General features: G+C 49.5%; 1 protein-coding gene across 1 annotated transcript in view; it reads left to right on the top strand.

The window, feature by feature from the left end:
• The window catches only part of RBM20 (RNA binding motif protein 20), a 165,970-nt gene that overhangs the window by 109,200 nt on the left and 36,881 nt on the right, over positions 1–19,889 (top strand). The window contains exons 2-5 of the mRNA XM_012723402.1: positions 9,583–10,672; positions 12,059–12,120; positions 13,876–13,967; positions 14,281–14,360. Of these exons, the coding sequence (XP_012578856.1) occupies positions 9,583–10,672; positions 12,059–12,120; positions 13,876–13,967; positions 14,281–14,360 (1,324 nt within the window). The remainder of the gene's footprint in view (positions 1–9,582; positions 10,673–12,058; positions 12,121–13,875; positions 13,968–14,280; positions 14,361–19,889) is intronic.

The raw sequence follows: 19,889 nt of genomic DNA, 5'->3' as shown, positions 1-19,889 counted from the left end.
GCCCTGCACACTCTGGCCTATACCCCAGTTCTGTATGTACAAATAAATAAAATCTTTAAAATAAAATAAAATAAAATAAATTACCACCTATAACTATCATATAAAGATATTTTAAAGAAAAATAGTATGGGGAGAAAGGAGAAAAAAACTAATATATGCTTTTCAGTGGCTAGTTGGTTAAGTAGATATTAATTTTCTCTTTGCTTTACATCTTTTTGGTTAAGAGTATATATATATATTTAAAGATTATATATTCATACAGAACTGGGGTACAGGTCAGAGGTGCAGAGACGTGAGAGGATTCACCAGAGACAGAGTGGGGAGCAGAACAGGCACATGTTCGAAGTATACACTGCTGAGGGGAGCAGCGGGCGGGTCAGAGGAGGTATGCTGCACCTTGTGGGTCACATGGGTCACCTCCAGACCAGGATCAAACTAGCTTTGCAATCTATGCCTTAACCCTTTTTGCTATCAGGGAGGGCCTCCGGTTAAGAATATTCTTTTTTCTGCATTTACTGGATTACCTGTTCTTTTTGTCTATCTTGAGCCATTTAATAGCTCCAGCAGGAAAAGCGGGCCTCTCCTTGCAGCTAGAACCGCTAGCCACGAGCACATCTCCCAATTCTGAGAATTTACTCTGATGAAAGTAGTCTGGGGTACAATGGACCAAACCAAGAGACTGGTGATCTGATACCACAGGTTGTTTAAAATCATGTCCTGGTGGCCCTCCCTGGTGGTGCAATGGGTTAAAGGCGCAGCACTAAGAAGCTAAAGCCACTTCTGCATGAGTTCGATCTCCGTCCCGAAGGTGACCCACATGGCGCGGCAGACCTCTCCTGACCCGCCCGCCTCTCCCCTCAGTAGTGGACTTCGTCAGTAGGCCTGTTCTGCTCCCCGCTCTGTCCTTGGTGAATCTTCTCATCACCCCTGCACCTCTGACCTGTACCCCAGTTCTGTATGCATACATATATAAATCTTCAATAATCATGTCCTGGATACATTAGCTGCACATTTTGCAGTAGTGCACACATCATTACACTGTGTACCTTCAACTTATACCTGTGATGTGTCAGCCACATATCAATAAAATCAGGAGAAAACCCTACTTAGGCAACTTGAGAGAAAAACCACAGATTAAGGGGCAAAGCTTTGGGCCTCTTGGTGGCACAGAGGTTAAAGACACAGTGCTATCAAGTTACCATCAGCCACTGCAGCTTGGCCAGGGAGCTGCCCCACATGGTCCTACAGACCTCCCCTGTCTCTCCTGCTGGTCCCCTCAGCAGTGGATTCCATTACCTCTGCCTGTTCTGCTCTCCACTCTGTCTTTGGTAAATCCTCTCACCCCCTGCCTCTCTGGCCTACACCTCAGTTCTTATATGCATAAATAAATAAAAGTAAATCTTTTAAACAGGACAAAGCTTTATATTTTAGTACCCTTAAACAGAAAGAAAAAAAAAAAACCCAAACCAAAAAAGTTACATCCAAAGAAATTGGACCAAGAATCTGGTTTTGGAAACTCCCTTTGATGAAAGTGTAAACAGAATACTGGTTAAAATTAAACACGCCCTTGTGCAAGCCCCAGCCACATCCTTATTCTCTGGAGGCCTCGGGAGGCTCAGCCTCAATGTAAACTGGAAGTGGTCACATGTGACGTAGCTTCTCACGTGGCTGTCCTAGAGATCAGGTCCCCAATGAGGGGGATGCCCAAACTGACGCGCCATGAAACAAAAGAGGTGATGGGCTGTCCCCGCGGCATGAATCAGCCCAGGAGGTGCTGTCCTGATGCGAATCATCACACGGGCAATGCCAGCACTGACCGGTCATCTCGAAGTTAGTCAGAGGCCCATGTGTGCTAAGCTGGTGGCTCTGTGTGACTGTGAGGCCCGCTGTCTGCAAAGCGTTCAATTTCGATCCTCCCCCAGCGCAGGGAAGACTCGCTGGTGAGGGTGGATGGGGACATGGCCCTCTGCTGAGCCCCTGCCTCAGCTCTGAGGCCTGAGGGGACCTGGGTCCCCTCTCAGCTCTCCTCGGTCTAGCTGTGGGACCTGGGAGATTCGCACCATTTGCTAGCTTCCCTGGTTTGTGCCTTCTTCTCTAGCATGAAGTTTCACTGAATGTCCTCTGAGGCCTCTTCTTGCTCTGAGCATTTGTGATGTCCCTTAGAGTTTGGCCTTTAGCCTCATGATAACGGGGACAATGTCCTTGGGAGCCGGGAGCCGTGAAGCCTGGCGTGAGGGGACTGCTCCTTGCGGTTCAGGCTCACCAAGCTTCTAAGTATGTGGCCATCGTGCCAAGAATTTATGATCTAGAAATCCAGCTCCCAGGAGGCACCAGGATGACAAGACCCAGCAAAGACCTCCCTGAGCATTGCACTTTGTTTGCTTTGGTCACGCCAGGAAGGTGCGACCGGCCTTTCACAGCAGTCTCTTGCCCGGTTATGAGCTCTCACCGGCATTGCACTTTGTATCATGGCGTAGTAGTAAAGAGGGCTTGGCCCGGAAGGAGCTGAGTGGCACTGGAAGTGAACCTAAATTCCCGATTGGAATCATGCTCATTGTAGAATTGGCCCGTGGGGTCAGCTTGGGCCCATTGGTGCCTGGGACTCTGCTTCTAGGCTTCAGCTTCTGGATGGTTGAACAGCACCAGGGACAAGCCTGCCGATGTGTGCGTCAGCTGCGTTCTCATTGCCTTCGGACAGCGCTTACGTCTGGCTTTGATACCTTCTGTGCTCACCAAGCAAGCAGCTGCCTGGATGCTTGTGGGGGGCCTTGACCAGCAAGGCGAGGGGGTACAGCCCCAGAGACAGCGCGAGGAAGAAGGCAAAAACGGAGACATGTGCGAGTGCGCTTTATTCTTACAACAGCCATATATATATACTTGAGGGCGGCACAGAAGGTACGGGCGAGGGGTGGTCTGATGGTCTAATGTCTTAAAGGCCAGTGGGTTTGAGGGGAGGGATCCATCGTCATCTCTTTGGCACCAAAACTTGCTGAGCGGGAAGAGAAGGAGAGTGGGGGAAGGGATTCAGGTGTGCTGCATTCTCAACCAGGATGTTTACCCTAAGTTCGATCGTGTTGTTTTGTGCATAGGAGGCCAAGTCCTGGTCTCGGTCCTGACAGATGCTGTTCCCCTCAAGTCCTGCTCCCTCCTCCCTCAGCAGGTGCCCATCCTCAGTTTTGCCCCCTTCCTCTCCATGTTCACCTCTCTCTGCATTTCCTGTCACCCGTCTCCTCCAAGGAAGTGTTGTCTCTGCCTTAGCAGACCCACCTCGCTACCGCGATGTTGACGATGATGACTGGGATGATGGGAGTAGGATATATGGGAGGAGAATGGGAGTGGTGAGGCCGGCGACTGCCTTGATTGAGTGATTGCTCTCTGTGTTCTGGGAACGCCCCGCCATTTAATTCTCAGACCAAGCCTGTAGTTTAGATATAGCCATACTTCAGTGAAGGCCTAGAGAGGATACATATTTACGCCCAAATGCCACCTTATAAGCACACGCTGATATCCACACCCAGGTGGATACTAACTCTGCAACCTATTGCTCTCAGCCTCTGGAGGCTGCTTCCTCCAAACCCCCATCCCTTCTGCTGGCTCTCAGTGTCTATCAGCTGATCTCCAAGGATGCAAGTGAGCTTGCACTGGCTGGGTCTGGTCACTTTGAAGGCAGGTGACTGTTTCCCTTTCACACATGAGAAAGTTCTGAGGGTTGCAAAAATTAAACAACTCCCCCCGCCCATCCCACAGCCAGTAATAGCAAGTAGAAGTGGGTCTCTGACCCAGCTCAGCCAATAGGCACCTTCGCTAGCGCAGACACATCTTCGTTTCTGTAGTTGGAACAAAGGTCTAGCATGTTTTTCTTCAGAGTTCAGCCACAGCCCTTGAATTTCTTCACTGTGTTTCACTTGCAGTATTTCTCTAGAGCTCCTGACCCTCAAACCACTTCCTCCCTGCACTTTGCTGCCTGTTCTTTACCTCCAGTGTTAATCTGTCTCCTGCAATCTCGGAAGCTTTCTCTTTTCCTGTCTCAGTGTCCCCACCGTCTAGCAACTTTGCCCATCCACCTGGGCCCACTGGTGGGACGAACCCACGAGGGCCGAGCTGGCCGAGCTGACAGTGTTTCAGATCCCTCTGCAGTGTGTTTTCTCTCTATTCCTTTCCCAACAGGCTGAATCACATCACCAAAAATCTTGCCGAATGTCCAAACCCAGGATGGAAACTTTGCCTCCTTCTTAGTGCCCAGATATTAATCGACATGGCATCCTGCTTGGGACTCAGAAAAAAATGTGAACAGCTTTGGGACAAATAACAAGCATTATTCAGCTGGAACAGCTGTTGGGCCCCCTGGGCGGGTGCAATCTGTGGCCCATCCTGTCGACATTATGGAATTAAACCATTAGAAACAGTTTTCATCTGCATCTCCTAAATCCCCATAGTTCTCCTTGCTGTTGTATTTTATTTTTAAATCTCTTGAAAAATGCTGCTTTAATTACATGCACACACACACACGCACCACACATCCCCCACACACCATTGTAAGGAAGCAGGGAATCAAAGGCTTTTATGTAATCACGCACTATGACTTCTCTGTAACAATGGATGTCAGCCCTGGAGACACTGAGACTTGCAGAGGCCTGGGTGAGTCAGAATGATTCTGCTGAGTTTTTTCTGCGTGTGGATCAGCCTTCCATGTGGCTGTATGATAGATATTCTTGTTTTGGGCCTGGAAGCCCAGAGATGCAACTCACCGTGAGCTTACCCTTCCCAGGCCTGTGGGTTGACTTTAGGGCTGCAGGCAGTGCTGCAGTGCACGAGTGTGGAGAAAGAGGATGTAGCAGAAGCATGGGACCTGCTCCTACACAGTCCTCCTGCTGTTACCTCTGCTGTCACCTCAGGGGGTGGGGATGCTCAGGGGAACCCTGTCTTGACATCTCCCCATTGATCAATGAGTGCCTTGTGTCTCGAAAGTAGTTACTATCTCTCTGAACAGAGGGGAGGACCACAGATCAATATGGGCGAGATGATAATTCAGGAATGAAATAGTGCTGGGTTTTAGTTAGACATGGCTGTTCTGTGAGGCTCCAGAAGCTGGTTTACATATCCTAGGGTCTCATTAAGGTTTTACCGCTGCCAAGCTTTGGAAATCCTTTGCTCTTTGCTACTGAGGTGTTTAGATGAGTTGATCTTGCCTGTAATTCTGAGCTTTCCCAGACTGTCATTGCTCTGGCTACTAAAGAAAGCTGACTTTGAAAAGGAAGAGGACTCTAGGTTTTGCTGGCTTGTGCATAGTCACAGAGAGTCTTCAGATGCCTGCTCAGATGTTCTGTGCTTCCCCCAGGAGCGCAGGGGTATGAGTGCAAGCCAACAAGACCCACACCCACCACTGCTTCTCTAATGGAAGCCTCCTCTGTATCTAATTTTCTCGGTGGTTGGTATCAGATTTTTTTGCTACTATTCTAGCAGGAACACCAACACAAATTTCTTACCTGACAGTTCCAGAGGCCAGAAGTCCAAGGTCAGTCTCACTTAACCGAAGTCCAGGTATTAAACAGTTTTTCACTTTTAGAGGCTCTGGATTAAAATGTTTCCTGGGCTGTTCCAGTTTCTGGGGGCCCCTGCCTTTCTTTGACTCATGGCCCCTTTCTCCCTCTTCAAAGGAGGAGGGCCATCTCCTCTCCTCGCTGACCTTTGATTCTACCCTTATATCATCTCTCTGATTCTGATCCATTTGCCTCCACTTATAAAGACTCTAGTGATGTTATCAGACCTGACCATACAATCCAGGAATATCATTTAATCACATCTGCAACTTGTAAGAGTTTCTCTTGTAAGAGAACATATTCATAGATTATGCGGATTAGGACATGAATATCTGTATGGGTGTGGGGAGGCATTTTTCAGCCTACCATAGAGATTATCCATTTGCTTTCGAAAGAGGCACCATTTCTCCTCAAAATGCCTGGATCTGATCACCATGACCATTGCCTCCCCCTCTTCATTCTCTTCAAGGCCGTTACTGAGTGCCCGCTGACCTGGAGACAGTGTGCCAAGGAAATTCCAGAATATCTCAGGCTTGCTGCCTTCCCTTATGAAGCTTACATCTAGTGGAGCAGAAAGATACACAAACAATTACTTTAACACACAACAGAATGCACTAAATGGTATACGAGTGATAAACGAAGGCAGTGAGGAGACAGGAGGGTGGCGTCAGTTCCAGTCTCCAGAGTGTGAGATCACCTACCCTCATGTGGGGCTCATAAATATGATTGCAACATGAGCCTGAATGTTAGGTTATTATTAACTCCTATAGGCCAAGAATTTTAGACCTTAAAAAACAGAGTGGTGTGTCTTTTCCTCTTAATACAATGGGCTTTTATGAAAAAGAGTTATCTAGCTTGGGTGATTCAGGTGAAATCACTTCTACTCATGGTTGATTAAAGTTGGAGACGGTAAGAATTTACTAGGCAAAGCAGAAGTTGGGAAGAAAACCTTGTTAGCCTTTTGACTTAACGCTAGATCTCGAGTAAACTTCTGTAACCTGGGTCTTACTTGAAAAGCACTTGTTTTTCATGCCTAACCAACAAGTAGCCAGCATGGTTGGCTCTCTTAGTTGGGAAGACAGTTCTTCCTCACGTGTCCTGTCAGAGGTGAAAGGGCATCTCCAACAAGCGCTCCCAGCAGCCCCGAACACAGTTTTAGAAAATACAGCTGACTTCTCTGGGAAAAACAAAACCAACCTTGTCTTGCTCCTGTCATGGAAACCGACTTGGCACCTCATTATCACCTTGTTAGCAAGGACAGACTTGGTTGTGGACAAACCTGGTGGGAAGGGCTGGGCCTGTGTGGGCAGGGTTTTGAGTTAAGCTTAATTGCGCTTCTAAATCTCAGCTACTTAATGCTACACAAGTAGAAAGCTATCATCAGGCTCTTGGCCATCCTCCTCTCCCCTTCCTACCCCTGACCGTGTCAAGAATTAGCGCCTTCCCAGTTCAGTGCTGCCCTGATTTCTGTGTGGGCCACATAGAGGCCCCCCAGGCTGGACTGTGACCAGCACAATGACCCTGAGGAGCAAAGTTCTAGCACCACCTTCAACCTTGACTCCTGAGCCTCCAATGTCTTGAACTGCAGCCCTCAGCATAACAGAGGTAGCACCTTTTTAATTACTCAGCAAATTCCTGATTTCTCATAACGACAAAGAATAACCCAGCGTCACTACATCTGACCCTGAGGAGTGTTTTGTGCTCGTATTTGAATATGGCTGTGTCTGAAGTTCTGAGATCTCACTCCCAACAACACTGCCTCAGCCGTGCAGCAGCACTTGAAGCTGAGAAGATGCAGACTCAATCTCCTGTGCACTTTCCTGAGCCTGGCTGGGGTTTGCATCCCACTTGTGCAGGCTCCCCAATAGCTCTTTGAGCTTTCAGTTATTGTTTTGCAAAATGGAATGAAAATTAATTTACATCACAGAAGCGAGGGAGCCATCAAATGGATATGGTTGGTCCCAAGTAGCCTGGTATAAATGGGAGACTCTTACCTCTCTCTTCCTCCTCACCTCACCCGAGTCCACCATTCTTGCAGACCAAGGCAGAGCCCGACCTAAGCCTTGAAGCTCTCTTGCCTCAGGGTAGCACTGAGGTGGGAGAAGGTGGCATGCAGGCACTCTCCAGGCTCCTCTCTGTTCTCACACGTGCCTGGCTCTTCCTCCAGCATCTCCCTCTGTCTGATCATCAGACTTGCATTGTGCAGGGCCCATGAGCATGGAGGCCTGTATAAAGTGCCCCAGCTTGGCAAGGCCCACCCGAGGCATGCTGGCCGGGCATCCTGAGTTGTCCAGGTCATTCCAGAGTCAAATGCACAGTCCCATTCTTCCCATTAAAATGTCGTGGAGGGCCCTCCCTGGTGGCGCAGCGGGTTAAAGCACAGCACTAAGAAACTAAAGCCACTTCAGCATGAGTTCGACCCCCGCCTGCCCCGGAGGTGACCACATGGCGTGGCAGACCTCTCCTGACCCGCCCGCTGCTTCCCTCAGCAGTGTACTTCGGCAGTCAGCCTGCTCTGCTCCCCACTCTGTCTCTGGTGAATCCTCTCACCACTCCTACACCTCTGGCCGGTACCCCAGCTCTGTATGCATAAATAAATAAATCTTTGGGAAAAAATGTTGTGGAAATTCCAGTTCATCAACATCTGAACATATGTGATGACATCCCCTGCCCAGAAGGGGAGTGTAAGACCCAGGAAATATGGTGTTACAAAAGAGCTCTGATGGTAATCCCATAACCCAGACTCTCCAGGAGAGAATGCCTCCTTCCTAGATCTGCCTCTTGAATTTTGATCCAGAAGACTCTGTAACCAACCAACAGAGGTGACATGAGAGTCGCGGTTTGGCAGAGCGCTCCTGCCGGGAGGTTTGGGGAGGGCCAGTACCGCCTGTGACGTCACACCAGATGCTTCACTTGCAATTCTTGTGGTCGTTCCTTGTGCAGGTTGGATTTGAGAAAAGACTGAAGGGAGAATGATTCTTGTTTTGGGGTGTGACATGGGGACAGGTAAAAAATGTGCTTGGGGGGCTTTCTTGGGTGGTTCAAGGAGTTAAGTCTCAGCACTATGAAGCTGTCTGCAGCTACTGCAGCCTAAGTTTGATCCCCGCCAGGGAGCTGGCCCACATGGCACAGCAGACCTCTCCTGTATCCCCACTGCTCCCCTCAGCAGTGTATTTCAGTCAGTCTGCCTGTTCTGCTCCCCACTCTATCTCTGATGAATCCTCTCACCTTTCAGCCTCATGCTTCTGGCCTGCACCCCAGATCTGGCAATGATGGGGTGGAGTGGAGATGGGGAGAGCAGATCTCCAAAGGGGATTTACCGTGCTAGAATGTTTTCTGTCATAAACTTGGCATTGATACACTCTTGTGAATGTTTTTAATAGCCCACAATCAAGTAGAAATTTAAATGCCAGTGGTAAATGGTTACTTAGCATTCCATTATGGAGCTGCATCATAATTTACTCAGTTAAAAACCTTCCTTGCTGTCTCCCCATTATTGGCTATTTGTAATTTTTGAACTTCAGACTTTTAAATAATGTGGTATTTTTAAACATCTTTGGGCATCAGATTTTTGCCTTTTAGGTCATTTTATTAGGACAGAGTTGCAGAATTGAATCACTGGGTCAAAGAGTACAGCTGCATTGAGTGCAGATTACCAGATTTCCTTTCAGCAAAGATGCATGAATTTGGATAATCATTCACATTGTGAGCTCTTCACTTTATCTCCCCATCTCTGAGTACTGTTCATTTCTTAACTGTTATTTCACTAGGAGAATATTTATTTCTAATGGTTTTAGTTCAGAGCTTTTTGATGACTAGAGCGATTGAATATTCTGTCATAAAATAATTTTCCACTAGCATATTTTGAATTGATGTGTACATGTGAGCACAGGATTTTCCAGATTCACTTCTGTGTGGAACCCATGCAGATGGGTCTGGTTTATGTGTATGTGTGTGTGGGGGGGTTGTCACAGATAAGCAACAGTCCCTTGCTCCCCTCTGTGAAAACCAGCTGTGCATTTAGACCTTTGTCTTCCTGCAGTGCCGCCAAACTCCTGGACAAGACCCCGTTCTCCGTCAGTAACCCGAACCCCCTGCTTCCCTCGCCAGCCAGTCTCCAACTGGCTCAACTGCAAGCCCAGCTCACCCTCCATCGGCTGAAGTTGGCACAGACGGCTGTCACCAACAACACCGCGGCTGCCACGGTCCTGAACCAAGTCCTCTCCAAAGTGGCCATGTCCCAGCCTCTCTTCAACCAGCTCCGGCATCCGACCGTGATCAGCACACCCCACAGCCACACCGGGGTGCCCCAACATGCTGCGACCATACCCAGTGCCCGGTTTCCCTCCAATGCCATTGCCTTCTCACCCCCTGGCCAGACCCGGGGCCCAGGGCCCTCTGTGAGCCTCCCCAGTCAGCCCCCCAGTGCCATGGTGATGCATCCTTTCAGCGGGGTGATGCCTCAGACCTCTGCCCAGCCAGCGGTCATCCTGGGCATTGGCAAGACTGGGCCCACGCCTGCTGCAGCGGGGTTCTATGACTATGGCAAGGCCAACTCCAGCCAGGCTTATAGCTCTGAAACAGAGGGACAGCCCAGCTTCCTGCCAGCCTCGGCCTCGACCTCGGGCAGAGTGACCTACGAGGGGCACTACAGCCATTCGGGACAAGACGGCCAGGCTGCCTTTCCCAAGGATTTCTACGGCCCCAACTCCCAAGGGGGCTCCCACGTGGCAGGCGGATTTGTGGCTGAGCAGGCCGGGGGCATGAAAGGCGAGGTGGGTCCGCTGCTGCAGGGGGCAAACAGCCCGTGGGAGAGCCCCCATGGCTTCTCTGGCCAGAGCAAAGCTGACCTTATCGCGGGCCCCAACCTGTGGCCTCCACCCCCCAGCCAGCCCTATGAGCTGTACGACCCCGAGGAGCCCACCCCAGACAGGACCCCTCCTTCCTTAGGGGGTCGGCAGAACAACAGCAAACAGGGTTTCAGTGGTGCCAGGCAGCGGGCCAAGGAGGAGCAGGGCATGCTGTCTGTGAGGCCCCTGCAGGCGCACGAGCTGAATGACTTCCACGGGGTGGCCCCCCTCCACCTCCCCCACGTCTGTAGCATCTGCGACAAGAAGGTGTTTGATCTGAAGGTGAGTCATCCAGGACAGCTGGAGCCGGCCGGGCGCCGCCACAATCCGGCCGTCACCTCGTGAGCCAGGAGCTGTCTCACGAGGGGTTGGGAACAGAATTTTGCCATAAGTGCCTTGATTAAAATCATAGGCATTAGGACCAAAAGGAATTTCAGAAATGCGTCCAGGCCAGTTCCTTGCTTGGAGGCACGTGAGAGAGTCTCAGGCTTGTTTCTAGAGGAGGAGGTGCGTCCTTGGCCCTGGGAGTCGAGTGGCGGTGCCTGGGTTAGAGAGAAGGTTCTTTGGAGGCAGAGGGTCTGCCTCCTGGGGGGCTTTTCCTCTGTGGGGCACCTGGGAGCCCCTGTTCCTCAAGAGATAGGTTGTCTTGGGTACAAAAGGGATCAACAGTCAGGCAAGAGGGTTATTCTTGACTCTACCCTAGAGGGCCTCAGCTTCCCCCTCTCTGGACTGAAAATAAAACCTCAGGATGCCTTCCAGCGTTATAAAGTACTTGGGACCTCTATGCTATCACTTTCCTGCCCAAATGTGTTGATGGTGCAGGGAAATTCCACAGCATAATAATTATGATAGATAACACACATTAACTCCTTTTGGTGTGTTAGCGTTAGCGCTACAAGGGAGGTATGCTATCATTCCTGTTTCAGAGAAAAGATTCCCGTGTGATGGAAAGGTGAAATGGCTCGTCCAGGGCCCCATAGCTGGGAGTGGCAGAGCGGGGAGTTGGCGATAGGTGGGACTCCCTCAGCCTGTGCCTTCTGGGCCCGGCTGCCCTGCCCCCCACCTCTCAGTGACCCCCCCCACCTCTCAGTGGTCCGCGAGATCACCAATGTCCCTGGTCAGTGGCACTCATGCCACCATGTGCTGTCACTCCCCTCTGCTTGAGCCCCATCCCACAGGACACCCCAACACTGGGCCGAAGCACCCCCTTACCTCCAGGCTCAGGAGAGGTTGGCCAGCACCGAGAGGTGACAGAGGAGTTTGTCTTTCACACAAGCCTTTTCTAAGACTTTGCAACTCACTATGAGTCCCCTGCCACAGTCTTCCACCTGGGTACAGAATTGGGCGGGGTCTTCCTGGAGGGAAGGGAGGGCGTAGAAGGTGGCGGTGTGGTGGGGCCACGGTTCCCCGAGGGGACGAGGGGACAGCGAATGGAACTGTGACCCGGACTCCCGTCCCATATGGGCTGGGCTGTGTGAGCTGAAGGAGTGAGGGCAGGGTGGGAGGCAGCGGAGTGCAGGGCAGGAAGTTGGGCAAGGGATGTGGGAGGCGAGGCGTCTGCAGGGTTGGTCCGGCCTCTGGGTGTCCTGAGCACCCTGCCTGGCTGGGGAAGCCCGCCGTGTCATGGGCCCAGTGCTCCTTCGGTCATTTTCTTTCCTTGTGGCTTAGGACTGGGAGCTGCACGTGAAAGGGAAACTCCACGCTCAGAAGTGCCTGGTCTTCTCTGAAAAGTAAGTGCCTGCCAGGAGAACAGTTCCTTTGTGCCTTAATAGATCTTCATTGCGCCCCCGCGGTGTGGCGCCCTCTGTTCTAGGTGCCAGGAAAGAGCAGAGGACAAAACAGAAAACAGGCAAAGTCCTGGTTCTCAGGGAGCTGACACAGTGGAGGCAGGAGGGCCCATGAGAAGGAAAATAGATGAGTGAATCAGATAGTAACTTTGGTGATAAATGCTAAGCAGAAAACATGGGAGCGAGAGAGCAAGCAAGAGAGAGAGGAGAGATTGAACATAAAGAGCCGGATTTTAAATAAGGGGGGGGTGGTGGCATGGGGAATGGCCAGCCCCCCGGGGAAGGGGTGGATGGAGCCTGCTGCTGGCCCGCATGTAGGGCATGTGCACCTGGTAAAGTGAGCGCCTCAGCCTGACCCTGGGAAGCTGAAACAGTGCTACTGTGGCCAGAGTGGAGCACTGGGCTGAGCTCACATCCAGAGGGCGTGGACTCCCGTGGGGACCTGCATCTTTGCTTGAAGAGCAAGTGGAGATTGGAGCAGTCAGAGAACTGAGCATAGCAGTGCTGAGTTCTGAGTCCTCTGGAGAGTACCTTGGCTGCTGTGCTGAGAAAACAGGGAATGGGTTGAGAGCAGACCTCCATGACTGGTGGGGAGGGGTCTGCCATAATCCACATAGAGAAGAGGACACCTCACCTAGAACAGAAGGAGGTATAAAGTGTTCGGAAATGAGCTTCACAAAGCCGTCCCTTTCTTATTCACAATCACCAAAACCTGGAAGTAACCTCCAAATCCACAAAAGATGAATAAATAAATGAAATGTGGGTTATACAGACCACGGAATATTAGACAGCCTTTAAAAAGGAAGGGCTTTCTCACCTGTGCTACAACATGGATAAACCCTGATGGTGAATAAGCTAGTCACAAAAGGATGAGTGGCATGTGATTTCATTTACCCAAGGTTCCTAGAGTAGTTCAATGTAGAAAGGCAGAAGAAAGTAGAATGTGGTGGTCAGGTACAGAGGGAAGATGCTGTTTAATGGGCAGAGTTTTAAGTTTTGCAAGATGAAAAAGTTCCGTGGAGGGACATGGAGTGGCTGTTCAACGTAAATATGCTTACTGTCTCTGTGTGGTCCCCTTAAAGTGGCTAAGATGATGCATCTTTAAAATTATTTGTATTTGCCACAATTTAAAACTAGCTTTTCTTATTGTGATAAAATTCACAATTTCGACCATCAGAAGGTGTGGAACTCACTAGTGTTTTTAGCACACTCTCAGTTTGTGCAGTCATTACCACGGTCTAGTTCCAGACCCCTTGCATCACCCCAAAAGGAAACTTCATGCCCACTCAGGGTCCCTGCCCTTCCTTCCACTCCTCCTCACCCTGTCGCTAGCAACCACTAATTTGCTTCCTAGCTCTATAGATTTGCCTCTTCTGGACATTCCATGCCAATAGAACCTACACTACGATCTGTTTTGTGACTGGCTTTTTTCACTTAGCATAGTAATTTTCAAGGTCCATCCTTGGGCCTTGTAGCATATACATCCTTTCGGGGGCCAAAGAGTCCAGTTTTGTAGGGAACCCCTTTTGTTTACCCATTCACCTTTTGATCTGTGTTTGAGTTGTTTCTGCCTTCAACTCCATGAACAAACGTACAAGTTTTGTTTGAATCTCTGTTTTTGACTACCTTGGGTCTGTGTCCAGGAGGGGAAGGGTAATTGTTTACTTAACAAGGACTGCTTTCCCTCCTCCCCTCCAGTGCTGGTGTCCACTGTCTGCTGGGTTCTGCAGAGGGGACGCTGCATGCCACTCCCAACAGCACGGCCATTTACAACCCCGCTGGGACCGAAGGTGAGTCCCGCCCCGCAGGCCAGGACCTTGAAATGGCCTCTCCATGCATCTGAGGTGCCCTGTGACAAGCCTGTAAAATAGACAGAGCCCAAGACACTAGCTGCATTGGGCCTCCTGGCTTCTCTGACTTTTTCTGACATATTTTGCACGTAACGCTTTGCTGGTTTGTGTGCGTAGAGGTATAATCCTGCTCATTGCTGATCAGTATGTTAGAGGAAATTTTCCCTTTTCCCTTCCACGTATGTCCTCATAGTGACTTTAGCAGGGAAATTATCTGACTGGGTTTTACCTGGCTTGTGTAATTTTCCTTTAGATTATGCCTCGAATCTCGGAACACCCTATGCGAGGCCATTTGTTCAGCCGAATCCTGCATTTCCTTCCCCAGGGACAAATGTGAGTAGAGAAGCATTTTCTCCTTGTTCATCATGTGTGTGACCTGTGTGCTGAAGGAGCAAGGGCGCAGAGGAGGCTGGGAGGCTGGTGCTGATGGAGCTCTGCGCAGCGCGGGCCAGCTGGTCCCCCAACAGAGGCCCAGCGTCACTTCCCTCAGTCCAGAGAGTTTGGAAATACATAGGCTGAAAGAAGCTTTACTACTCTTAAAATTGAAGACATGCACAGACTTTCTAGCATTGCAACTGGTTTAGTAAAATTTATGTTTGCACTTTTCCGTACTGGTTTTTAAAGAAAAACTTTTTGATGTTTTATTGAAGTGGACCATTTTCTATGAGCTATGAGGGGCTAATTTTGAGACTTGAACCGAGAGAGAAAATGTGCTTGAAAATGAAGGTGGGGTACGTTAAGGTTGTCTGTGGGCCTCCTGGGGGTGATGGCTGTTGCTGAAAATGCTTTTTTGGGGGGGGTTTAGTTGTGTTTTTGGTCTTCTCTGTACAGTCTACAGGTCTGTCCCCCAAAGCTCTAAAGCTGCACCCCTTCTTTAGGATTGTGACAATTCCCTTTCCCTCTTGGGCTTTCCTGTTACAGAAGCCTGATGCCCCAGGGCAGTGGACGCCTGTCCTGGGAGCACAAGAAAGGGGTGGGAGTCCTGACTGTAAACAAAGTGCATTTGGCTGAGCCCTGCTCAGGGGCTCTGTGTGTTTTCAGCTGGACCTGTGTTTTTCCAATTTGTGAGGTGAGAATCTGCACCTCTGGCCTGTACCCCAGTTCTGTATGCACAAATAAATAAATCTCAAAAAAAAAGAGAGAGAGAGAAAAGAAGTGCATTTCCACCTGGCTGTGTAGCTGGTCACCAGCCTCAAACTGCAGAACACTGTCTGTGGCCGGCTGAGCGTCCCGGGCAGAGCTGGAGGCAGAGCAGCTGTTGATGGTAAGGAGTCCTTCTGGGGCAGCCTGTCCGAGGCTAGCTTGTTTGGCCAGGTGACCCTCGGCTTTCGCAGTCTGTGTTCCTGCCACGTCAGTCTGTCTGCTGCCCTGGAGAGGCCGTAAGGCTCCCAGGAGACCCTTCACCTGCTGCAGACTGGGCGCTATTGATGTCACGAGTCAGATAGCCTGGTTAATACCACACACTGAGCACAACTTCCTCCAAACGCCTCTAGCAGGAGCCTGAGGAGGAGCAGCAGACAGAGCTCACGTTATGGAGGCCTAGTATGTTTTTAGCATTTTTGTGCATTAGCTCATTTAAGATCTTTAAAATGCACTAGCTCACCTGAGCAGCTCAGTGTGGTGGAGAAAGCCCGGCATAGCGAGACTAAGTAGTCTGCTGAGGCTGCACAGCTATGAGTGGAGGCAGTGGGATTTGCCCAACTCTAGAAGCTTGGCTTTTTTTTCTTCTTCTTTTTTTAAGATTTATTTATTTGTGCATACAGAACTGGGGTACAGGCCAGAGGCTCAGGGGCAGCGAGAGGCTTCACCAGAGACAGAGTGGGGAGCAGAACAAGCAGATCGCTGAGGTACCCTGTTGAGGGGAGCAGTGGGTGGGTCAGGAGAGGTCTGCTGCGCCATGTGGGTCACCCCCCTGGGGTCGGGGATTGCACTTGCACTGAAACAGCTGCTGTTAGCTTGAAGTGCTGCGTCTTAACCCATTGTGCCACTAGGGAGGGCCTAGAAGCCTTGCTTTTTTTTTCTCCAGAGCTAACACAACAAAACAGCCTTCTGCTCATTTCTAATTGGGACATACTTGTATCCTTCTCTTGATTTCTCATCTGAACTTGTAGCTCAGTAATTTTCCTAAGGACAAATTTTCTGTTAATTTATTTTATATAATGCCACAATGTTTTATTTACTTGGAAACATAAGCATCTTTACACTGAAAGCAGAAAGAAAGGATACAGTGGCTCTTACAGTTTATTCCTTAAAAGATATTTATTGTGGGCCTCCTGTGTGCCAAACACTTTCCCGAGCACAATTGTCAGGCCACTGGCTTTTCATTGTGACATGGGAAACCATCAAATCAGTTTGATCGGAGGATGAAGAGATTATTTTATTTTTAAAGTCTTACAATTTAAAAGGATAGAAGCCTTGCTTTTAACCACTAAGCCCTGCTGCCCATGACTGAGGGTCCCCGAGTTCCCTTCCTGGCTGTGGTTTCCTTAGGGAGCCCCTCCTCTCTTTCATTCCCACTTGATGAGCTACTTAGTAGGACCTGGAGCCACCTTGAGGCTGGCAGGGACTGTGTGGACCCCATAACCATCAACCGTGGGGCCCAGTGAAGCAGCTGGTCTTGGCACGAGGCTTTCCTGCCCCATGACTGTGTCAGCCACGTCGAGCTCAGGTCTCAGATGTGTGGAGGCTTTTCCTGCAGATCCAGTGTGGGGAGGAGTCTCATCCGAGTGGTTTTCCTGTAAGAGATTCTGTGGAGCCCCCCACAGGAACCACCCAGTGACCTCTGGAAACAAGGACAAAGCATGTCTCCCCGCTCTGCCTCCCTCCTCCCTGTATCACCAGCTGCTGGATGGTCACACCCTCCTCTCCCACTTTGGGTCCTCTTTGATGCCATTCTGGCAAATGGAACCAAATGCCAGTGTGTCTTTGTTTAGGAAAACCCAAAATACAAAAATACTACCAGTCTGAAGACAAACTAAAAGAGTGAAAGACTACAAAAGGCTTTGTGTGGTACGGAGCGCCCCTCAGAGAAACGTCTTCCCTGCCTGCCTAGAGTGAACCCCCAAGACAGCAGACACATCAAGGGTTAACTGCTCTGTTCCCAAAGGCTGCTTCACAGGCCTCCACAGTGCCCAGCCCAGTGATTCTGTTGTTTATTTCTGCTTGCAAAAGGTATGCTTTCTGTGAAAATGCAAACACAGACGAAATATTTAGCGAGGGCATTGAAGTTACCCCGTCTCCCTCCCCAGCCCCCACAGAACACTGAGGAAGGCTTTGATGCATTTTCCTCTTGGAGTGCTTTCTGGTCCTGGGCCAGGACTCTCTCTTCTGATGACATTTACATACATCTTTTCAGAACCACATTTTGTTGAGTAAAACCAGAAACAGCCAGGACTCTCCATTATAATATCCTTATTGTTTGCAGAGCAAAGAGCACAGTTGCTGCTGCTAAAACCCTGTTTTGAAGCAGAAGAACAAAACCTCAAGGGGCTCTAGGAACAAGGCTTCTTCAGAAAGCAGCTGAACTGCTACAAAAAGAAATTCTAAAATCACCACAAAGCCCATCTACCACTCCACCAAGCGCAGGCTGGGCCGAACGTAAACTTGTCTCTACTCCGCGAGTCCTTTCCATGTTTGTTTTTGACAGAGCAGAATCCCTGAACTGACTAGGTGTGTTTGCTGGTGCAGGGGAGAGGTGACTCGCATCTGTCACTAGCCCCTCCCTGCCCTCTCCAGGGTCCCAGAGGAGGGGTGTTCACTTTCACTGAAGCTTGTCCCAGTTGACCGCAGAGGCACTTTACCCCTGGCTGCCTGAGTCGTCATAAATAGTGTAATCAGGTTTCTGGAAGGGGCTGCCGGGCCTTCTCAGGCTGTAAATAGTTTTTTTGCGTCGGCCCAAGATGTCCTCTGCCTGCTGACTGTCCCATAAATCCACGTTGCAGTTTTCACAGTCCTCTAGGAGCTTATTCAGTGCTGGGGCCGCAGGCGGCACCCCTGGGCCATCGCTTCCATCGTTTCTGGCCTCCCTGGTCCATGTCCCAGAGCGCTCTGGCCTCCTGACTTGCAGACAGCAGAAGTGGCCATCACTGTTGTACAGAACATACACCCTCCCACAACTCCCCTCATCCCTACTAGGGGTGCTGGGCATTTCCAGAGAGAACAAAGAACAGGGAACTAGGCCAGGAAAGTGGGGTTTTTTTTCTTTCCTTTTTATAATCATTTTTCTTTGCTAAAGTAGTACAAACAAGGTATAAAAAGATCAAACACAAATAGCCATATAAAAGGCAGAAAAGCTATCCTGGCAGAGGAGACTAAAGATATACATCTCTCTGGGACTTACCGATCCCCAGCTAATATGCACACATGTTCAATATATAAGTCTGTATTTTTTTTTTTTGGCAAAAAGTGAAAAATATCACATAATATGCTGTGTAACTTGGTGTTTTTCACTTTACATCAGCTCTCAACACATATTTTAGTTGATTTCTGGACACCTTTCTGCGTTTGAATATAAAACCCCATCAGACAGCATAACATCTGAGGTTGATTAATTTATCACATCTGAGGTTGATTAATTTTTCCATGAGACCTGAGTTGTCATCACAAGTCCACCCCTATTTCATTGACCACAGATTAAGTTCCTTAACTTTTCCCAGGCGTCAGTGCCCACCTCCACAAAATGGGTGTGGGTCAGATGATCTCCCAGTTTTTAGATCTGTGACTCTGAAGTTTATAGGATGTTGAAAGTTGCTCGGCAGAAAAACCACCCAAGATCTGTAGGCCGGGCTGGCACCCATAAAACTAGATGCACTCTAAGTCAGAGCTAATATACTTTATAAAATGTTTGAATGGTCTGTAAAGACCTCACTGTCCAGCCTCCAAGTTAAGCCAAGATCCCTTGCTAAGGGGCCCACACCCACTAGCTCTCCACATGAAATCTTCAAAATTAACACCACGAAAAGAGCTTTTTGCTCTCTGTCTGTCCTCAGGCCTCTTTTGCCCCAAACCAGCAGAGGCCCACAGACTCTGCTCTGGGTGAAATTAGGTCACACTTAAAGGACAGCGAGCTGGAGCAATTGGTTATTAAAGACTGAACCTACACTTTGTAACTTTGAGAAACTTCTCTGACCCTTAGGCCTCTTGCGTTAGGCCACAATTTTATTGCAGTTCTGTGAGTTGTTTGAACTGGGCTTGTTCTTTGAATTCATCTGCAAAGCCTGTTCCCATCTGCATTGGAGAGCATCGAAAGGGCTCTTAATATTCCGACTCAAGTCTGTGTTTTCCTTTCACATTTTCACCCACCTACAGAAGATACATGGGTGAGCTGAGAACCATGAGCAGCGGTCTTGAGTGAATGACCCCAGCCTCTGAAGCTATCGGCCAGGTCCCTGACTGCAGGTGGGGGCGTGGCAGGTCAGTGCTGGCCTGCAGCCGCTGAGGCCTCTTGACCTAGGCAGGGATGATTGCCCTTTTAGGTAATTAGGGCTTTGGTTACAACCCTGACAGCTTAGCTCCCGGAGAGATTTGACCTTGGGCTGGGAAGTTTCAAATGCACCTGTTGCATGAGCCTCCTGGCTCACCGTAGGCAGAACAGGGGATGAGATGTTAACAGCCCATCAATACCTCACACCAAAAATTTAGGTTGGCGAGATCCAACCCCCTGTAGATTTCTTCCTTGGATCACAGCTTGTAAAATTTACTTTAGGTGATTTTTAAACTGGACATAATTCAGATTTACAGAAAAGTTGCCCAAAGTAGGAATTCCCGAATACTTTTTGCCCAGATTTACTATTTCTTCATAGTTTGGCCCATTTACGTTATCATTCTCTGTGTGTGTGTCCACCACCCTCCATCTGTCTCTCT

This window comes from Condylura cristata, unplaced genomic scaffold, assembly GCF_000260355.1.
Source record: "Condylura cristata isolate star-nosed mole 26May11 unplaced genomic scaffold, ConCri1.0 scaffold00011, whole genome shotgun sequence".
NCBI lineage: Eukaryota > Metazoa > Chordata > Mammalia > Eulipotyphla > Talpidae > Condylura > Condylura cristata.
The sequence above is the reverse complement of the archived record's forward strand: the minus strand, read 5'-3'. Positions and strand labels throughout refer to the sequence as shown.